At 33.5% G+C, this 8,832-nt stretch overlaps 1 protein-coding gene across 1 annotated transcript in view; it reads right to left on the bottom strand.

The window, feature by feature from the left end:
* Positions 1–8,419, bottom strand: part of LOC106881455 (lysophospholipase D GDPD1) — a 32,690-nt gene extending 24,271 nt beyond the window's left edge. The window contains exon 1 of the mRNA XM_014931839.3: positions 8,278–8,419. Within this exon, the coding sequence (XP_014787325.1) occupies positions 8,278–8,401 (124 nt within the window). The 5' untranslated portion in view covers positions 8,402–8,419. The remainder of the gene's footprint in view (positions 1–8,277) is intronic.
* Positions 8,420–8,832: the final 413 nt, after the last annotated feature.

Consider the following 8,832-nt stretch of genomic DNA (forward strand, 5'->3'; position numbering starts at 1 on the left):
GCTAAAAGCATATTGATAAGATAAAAAAACAAACAAAATACAGTAGCTTCAAAAACCACATTAATCCCAAACATTTTTCTTGGCTGCACATAATTATACAATCTTGTGGGCAGCCAGCTACACAACTGAATCCACTTTGCCCACTTTTTTGGCTTCCATCAGAACCTAGATGGAGAAACTTGAAGAAAATGCAACATAGTACTGCATATGACAAACCCTGTATATTGGATTACACGGTGTGTTCTTGAACTAGGCGGAGCTGTTGCATATCTGACATACTATACATATAGCTTCATCATCATCATCAGTTTGTACATAATTATTCAACATAGTACCTCTATGCAAAGGCCTTTGTTCTATTAGAACTGACTGTTAGTACACAAAAACAATAACAAAAAATTTCTCTCTCCATACATAAATACAAACTGTATGAAACATGTACATGAATTGCGATGCTATATGGTAGTAATCTCATCTCATTCAACAATGCAAGGGCACAATCACAGCACATATCAAGGGAACACAAATCTACGTCACTATGTAATAATCCTTTCAACTATAGGCACAATGCTTGAAATTTGGGGGGAGGGGGGGCCAGTCGATTACATTGACCCTGAAAGGATGAAAAGCAAAGATGACCTCAGTGGAATCTGAACTCAAAATGTAAAGACGGGCAAATACCACTAGGCATTTTGCCCAGCATGCTAATAATTCTGCCAGCTTAATGCAAGTAAAACCTTTAAATTTGCTACACATGCTAAGCCCCACACAAACTCTCGTGATTTTTCCTAGCATTCGTAACATAGATAAAAACTATGTCCCCTTAAACCAGCTAAGAAATACCTCAGTTCTGATCTGCTACTAAATCTGTACATACTGCACTCACAGGTGAGATGGTACTGCTTCTACATACACACACAAACACCCTTGACCCTTATCTAAAAGAAAGCCATCTGACTAATTAGTAAACATTTATTTACCAATACACCACAATCTTTGATCCATGAGTATGCTGTCTCTCTACACTCTTTCTTTACTATGAGACAATGGTTTCTATTCTACAGAAGTATTTGCATACAAACTCCACCAAGCCCACATAACACTTCCACTGCTCTTATACAGTATCTTGCACCACAGATCTTTTATAACTCATTCATTCTTTCCCAGAACATCAATTCTTTGACATCCCCTATCCCACCCACTTTTGACTTACAGATGTTCAATTTAAATATCCATACCATTCTCACTGTCCTATACTGCAGAATAAACCATGATACTAGTTGATAATTCTTTATTTAAAATACTTGGGATTGAATGTGTTTAGGATTTCAGATTCTTTTTTTTTCTTTTCAATTTTTGGAATAATGTACAATTTTTCTTTTTTTTTTACTTTTCATTATTAGTCACAGGATATCTGAAAACCATATTCTCATTTTAAACACAGTGTAGAGTGCAGAGCATGTTGTACATAATGCACGAAGGTATTGCTATGATGGCTTTGACAATAAAATGGCACCAGCATAACTGGGCTATACAAGCTCAACCTAGTGTGTGTGTGAAGTTATTCCCAACAGCTGATAGTCCAGTGCATGACCGACAACATTTGTACACCTGTCAGAAACTTTCCCAGTCTTTCTAGAAATTTCCATTTGTGTGCTTCTTTCACTTGAAAAACTTTGTGTCAACATATTCACTGTTGTGAGAATAAAAAAACAAATAGAAAATAATTATATAGAAGACATTAGCTTAATGACTAATTTTCATGTGACATGTTTTTCTAAATATGCTATGGAATTTGTGTTAGAGAAAAATTATTTCCTGTTGATAATTGCACATGCCTCACCCAATAGTTTTAAAACTTAAGCAGATCAAATGGAGATTTTCCAATAAAATACTTCAGTGTTAAGTTACTGCTTCTCATAACTAACTTATATTACATTATTTATTACTGCTAGGGCAGCAAGCCCGCAGTAACGTTAACATACCAGGTAAAATGCTTAGCAGTATTTCATCTGTCTTTATGTTCTGAGTTCAAATTCCGCCGAGGTCGACTTTACTTTTCATCCTTTCGGGATGCTAAATTAAGTACCAGCTGCATACTGGAGTCTATCTAATCAACTGGACTCCTCCCCCCAAAATTTTGGGCTTTGTGCTTAGAGTAGAAAAGATTTATTACTGCTCACAAACGTAAATGGACAATAACAAGGAGTCAAAAAGGCAAACAAGCATCCACCTAATTACACACTTCAATAAAAAATGTTTAAGGTAACCCAAACTACTCATGGTATTACCATGGGTGATCAAAATGGCTGAGGCACAACCAAGCACCTTCATGAGTGTCACCAAATACTTCAGTCAGATGAACCACTAACAATAACAAAAACTCTGTTGTCAGCAACACAATTCCCCTGGACATTTCAAATGTCATTAATTAAAAAATATGATTCGGCAGAAAATTACAATATTTCAGAATTTTTGCACCGCTCAGCTAGGGATTCAGCAACCCCCACCTCTACCACAGCATTTAGGATATATGATGGAGTGAAAAAAATCACAAATCACATATGAGGTATCTACCTCCAGCCCAAAGAGTAGGACCAATCTCATCAGGCCTAGTCATCCTTAGATAGCCCCACTGGCTCTAGCACTGATGGTGGGTATTTTACATCGAGCAGGACTAGTTTCATGATTAGACTAATCTCAGTGGCAACCAAAGCAACCTGCAGTTGACATGACAAGATATAAAGATATTCAGTTGACATGACAAGATATGAAAATCCCCAAATCAAGGAGCTAAACATACAGCTTTCTCCTTACATATATCTAAAAGTAATGGAAATGCAGAACTCATTTGGTATAAATAAGCCACTAATGGTTACTGTAAGCAGAGCATCAAACCTAATGCCAAAGAAAATATAGCAACAGCTCTTTCAATAAAAACAGAGTGAAAGAAAAATATGATTTATTATTAAGACATATTTATTACAACTTTTTGTAATAAAATAATAAGCAATACAATTTAAATGTCTATAAATTTCCTATATAGGAAATAAGTAACAGCTTTTCAGTTGGGTCAACCTAACCCAGTTGGTTAAATTAAGATAATTTTTTGGAGATGTGTGTTTATTTTTTTGCAGCACAACTTTTGCCAGTGACCAGGTCGCAGTTTCGAGCAACATTGTATTACAAACAATAAATATTTAAGTGAAGTTAACAGTATTTGTGTGTTTCTGCATGGCTAACCTCTATTTTCCATGCCGCAGTCTATTTATATTTTAATGGTCTGATGGTTGAAGCTGTGGCCATGGTCTTCACAGGCCTGTCAGGTGGGTTGTACATGCGATTTAAAAGGGCCAGACATGTCACACACACCGTCATGCTTATTGTGCATAAGGATACAAGTATCCTATAATGGTAAATACTGCTTTTGCTCAAACAACTGGAAGACTTCTTGTCGAAATCACCGAGGAAAACAATATAAGAAATAGACAGGATATATTACTAACTGTGTTCAATTTATGCCATTTTTGTTTTTCAAAAAAAAAAAAAAAAAATGTATAAGTTCAATAGAGCAATCTCTCCCCTCGGAGTTGTCACTTATTAAAAGAAATGCCGGCAAAGAGTTTTTTACGCAGTTATATAGCAGCCAAATTTCCCCCCAAAATATGATATAATGATATACTATGATAAAGAAGGTACGGTAGTTCTAACACAAATCGAATGATGGTATTCTATCCAAACGAACGTGTGCGCGAGTGTGACGATCACCTGCGAGCGTAACGTGCCACTTATGAGTGAAACTAGCTAATAGCAGTTTCTCTTTTATTTTGCTGTGCTTCGGCCAAATTGTTTATCATAGGAGGATATTTTTGGATACAGTTAAGGTTTTCTTTTATATGTTGTTTAAAGTTGGGTGGGTGTCATTAATTAAGATTTGGCATTCTTGTCAATCGAGCGACCGCATAGAGCAGTGGCCCTCAACCGGGGTCCGTATAACCCTTGAGTCTGCATAAAATTTTGCTGTTAAAATTCTATGTGCAATAAATTGGTTATACAAAATATTTTCATACAATTCCTCATAATTAATTACAACAATATGTGGTTGTTTTGAAACACTGGTTGGCCAAGTGGGTCCACGTGAGTAAAAAAAGGAATCAAATAGGTACATGGATAAAAGGAAATGGTTGAGAACCGCTGGCACGAAGATTCCGTTCGCGTAATATAATAGAAATTATTCGATTAATATTTTTCTTTAATTTGTTCTTTCATTCCATAAATGAATAACAACAATAACTCTTACGCAATAAGAAGTTTAAACGAACAGTAGTAATAATTTAAACCAGATTAAGGATATTTTGGTGTGAAGTTCGACCACTGTACGAATCAAACAAAATCTTAATTAAGGAACAGCAAATGTTTTTAATAAATCGTGAACAATGTTCTGTGATTGTTTATTTTCCGATTCAAAATATAGAATTGCTTCGATTTGCTGCAAATTACAGTGGTCGAGCATGGGCCAAAAATGTCCTTGATGTGTTTAAAATTATTACAGCTAATAGTCGATTAAAGCTATAATAATACTGTCTTCGTTTCTTTAAAAGTTACTATTGATGTCATTGACTTAAGAAACATATAAGCTTGCTACAAGCTGTTGCAAAACTGAAGGAAAAGTTCACGCGAATAATTTGTCTTAGTTTACTTAGCTCTATAAAAACAACTATATTTCCATATTCTAACTCGTAAAAGAAAAATAATAATTGAATAAATTTTATTACTTTAGTTTTTGGTTTAATTGGTTAGCCTTAGCATTCAATCACAGGTTACAGAAATAGTAGTATTAATTTGGGATATTTCACATCATAAAAAATTGAAAAACAGTGATGGATCACCTGAGCTTATTTGAATTTACCAGAATTAATTTTTCTATAGTTCTTTTTAAAATTAACATAAACATTTATTTACACGAAAGAAAATACCGGAGAACTTGCATCTAATTCTAGTTAGCTTCAAATCTGTTTATTATTTATTGCATTAAATAGTTAAAATGCATATGACTATACATTAAGTTTATTATAGTTTACACATATATATTAAGTAATAATACATTATTCAACATTGAACTAAAATTAGAACATTACATATTGAAATTTAATATTACAATAAGATTTATAGCATCTTGAAAAGAGAAAGTATGCACCAAGAGAAAATGTGAGATAAAAATCAAAAGTACTCCTATAATTAAACGTGAGCCATCTCTGAAATGCTGAAACGAATGAAGACATGTTTCAAAATAAGTGAATTACATCACTTCATGTTTATTTATTTATTCAAAACAAGTCTTCGAATTTCTATTTCAAACATCGGATGTTTCGACTGCAAAAGAGAACTTTAAAAAAAAAAAATTCTGTCCCACCTTCCATCTATTTTATGCTTCATCTTGATAAAATTCCTTACAATTATACAATCTGTAGGGTTCTATACGATAAGAGAAAGCTCAACCAGAGGGGAAATACAACTTGTCTATTATCGTATTTCTAAAACAGTTTATAACATTCATTTATTTCAATAAATTAGGAAAACCAAGTGAGATCGTGACGTTTTCCATAACTACCCAGTTCTTTCTTTTTTTTCTTTAACTTTCTTTGTTCCTCTTTTTTTCTTCCGAATTTGGATTTTTAATGTGGTTCTGTATTATATGTGTATCATATACACATGTGTTATATTCCAATAGAAGTACCGTTTACTATCTAGTTAAGAAGAATTACGCTGCTTACCAAGCAAGAAATCTAATGTATTCGGATGAGTGTAAATATATTGATATACGATAAGACATAATAGGCATACCTACAGAAGTGTACCCACCCCTATCCCGACTTTGTTCCCTCACAAAATGCTGTCAATGGGTATTTTATAATGAAATTTTCCACCAATATCTTTGAGGTGGTGAAAAAATTCAGAGGTGGGGAGGGGAGTTTCGGATAATTCACACGAGTCGATTTTTTCTCATAACTTTAAAAAGAAATGGGTATTTTTTAGTGCAATTTACAACAAATACCTTTCGGATGGTGTCCGAACTGAAAGGTAATCCTTCGCTTTAACTCGACGAAACCAAAACAAATAGTCGAGTTATATCGAAGGAATGCCCGATTTAAAAAAAAAAGAAATTGGTGGACGTGTGCGTGCACACACACACACACACACACACACACACTATATAGTGCGTGTGTGTGTGTTATATGCATCACTGATATAATAAAATGGCAAGAGAAATGAAATAAAGGAGAAACATAAATATTGATAAATTTACAATTCTGTTGATTTTAACGCTCTATTTGTAACGTAAATATTAACATATAATAAAGTTGGTCGCTACGAGGGGAGTTTCGAACAAAGTCCTTTTAAACTGAGAACTAATAAGTGTTCATAGAATGAGATAACTATCAAATTAAGACCCAGCATAAAAAGCAATCGTTGTATTTTCGAGGCAGGGGTGAAAAAACGGCAGTAATTCAAACTACCATGACAACAATGAAAGCTCTTCATGTTTCCAGCCAGACATCGATCGATATTAATTCTATTTTCTGCCACATTATAGCCAGAAATCAGTGATTAAAGAAATTTAAACAATACAAATCAAGAAGCTTGTATATCAATGGTTTTCAAACTTATTCTACTACGAAAAACCTTATACGATTTTCCAAAGATCACAAAATCTTTATATTTTACAGTCAAGCCCTACTAATTTAATTTTAATATAACTTTAAACGAAATAAACTCTGAAAGAATTTATTTATTGCAAAAAAAAACTTAGTATTTTGAAAATGGCTATTGCCATTTGTTTTTATAAAATATTTTTTTATTAAATGCTATTAAAAGAACTCCCGAAATTATTATCGCGGAATTCCTAGAAAACACTTGCGGAACCCACCTGCGTTACTTTTCTAGATCATTCTCTAAACTACGATGTATGATTAATTGTAAAGAAATTCAATGCAAATGTATTGTTTTTTTGTTTTTTTTTTCTGATTGAAGAACTGGTAATAGACTGGTAAACACCTCCAAGTCTCTATTTGAAAATTCTCAACACAATCTGCACTTATCGCACCACATTTACCACATTTTTCGCTTGTTCAGCCCCAAGACAGCCCTTGATCAAGCAGCCTGTTTTTCCTTTTAACTTTTTTATTTTTATAAAGCTATGTACAGCTATCTTATCTAATGAGCCCTTTTCTTATATAAGATGGTAAAGGGGGAAGATTTGGCTGTTATTTCTAGTTGACTCGTATAAAAATTACCTGTAACGAAGGCTATATTGAGGAATTTATATATAATTACGATCGTTAGAATGAACTAATTGACTTGTCTTGTCATTGTCTAATTCTGTTTAATCGATAATTTCAAACAATGATGTGAAGGCGAAAGAACAGAACTAATATCGGTGTCTGTCAGCGTCGAATTGAATTAGCGATGTACATAAAAAGAAATAAACAATGAGTAATGAACGTAAACAAACTATTCTGGTAGTAAAAAAAACCAAAAAACTATTATAAAGATTGGACTTTTAATTTTCATTTTGTAAAGGAAATTCGATGTCCATAGCTTTTAATTTGCAAATACAGGAACTAAATTAATAACGGGAAATGTTTCAATTTGAAGGAAATTTTTGATTTTGCCACTTCATTCATCTATTTTGAAATTTTTTCTTGTTCTAATTTTACAATTAGCTTTAAACGGAGTTATTTAGTCTGTCAATCTGCTACTATTTGATCGTAACAACATTTAAAAATAATGTATGTGTTATAAATGAGGAAATTTCAATTTATTAAGCAATGATTCAGTGAAAACGAACATAATTTACAAAAAAGTAAACCGTAAAAAAATGCAGGAAAATAAATGAATCAGTAATTTTTTTAAGCACTCAAATCAGTTCCGATTCAATAGGCCCATGATCGAATGTATTCCAGCTGTGGCCTATCTGTCTTGCCGTGAATCTAGGCCCAGCATTATCTCACAAGTCCTTCCCTTTCAAGGCAGTAGGATGTCCAGTTAAAGGCGATTTGGCTGCTAGTTCTAGCTGGTCGAGCGATAGGACTTATATTTGCTGGTTGAATTATTTGATCAATAAACAATTACCCATACATACACACACACACACGTGTATATGTATATATATGTGTGTGTAAACAATGCTGCGTGTGGGTAACTAAATATTATGTAATTTATCGGCAATACACAGTACATAAAATACAAAACTTTACAAGCAAACAGCTAACTTACCGCCTCTATGGCTAATATGACGTGCAGTAAACTTAATTCGTTTCTTTTTGTGTAATAAATTCGGGTATTTAAGAAGCAACAACGAAGTAAAGACATAGCCGCCAACAATTAATCCGAACACCATATCTAAAGGAATCACAATGAATATGACGGCAATAAATTCTGACGTCACACAGACGGAGCAGGTTTCGGGAAAGTTTTCTGAGATATAAATTATACGACAGTAGCTGTTAGAACTTTTGACTTGTAATTAAAAAAAAAAAAAAATATATAAAAATTAAGAAAGGAAAAATATGTCGATTAATTCAAATAGTTCGAGCTAGTCACTGGAAAGGTATGGTAGATTGATTAGAGCCAGCTTATTGGTGAGGAATTCCTGGTTGCCTCGGAAAACATTCACGATGGATGTCATGTGTGTGATGAATTTAACGTGGCTCTCCTACAAAATATATCACAATCAGAACCAGAAAGTGAACAGGGCTGGACTGAGACTATTGTACAATAGTCGATGGTTTGCTATGTATCCACGACAAACAGATGAAGTGAGGTAACGAA

This window comes from Octopus bimaculoides, chromosome 6, assembly GCF_046866305.1.
Source record: "Octopus bimaculoides isolate indiv1 chromosome 6, ASM4686630v1, whole genome shotgun sequence".
NCBI lineage: Eukaryota > Metazoa > Mollusca > Cephalopoda > Octopoda > Octopodidae > Octopus > Octopus bimaculoides.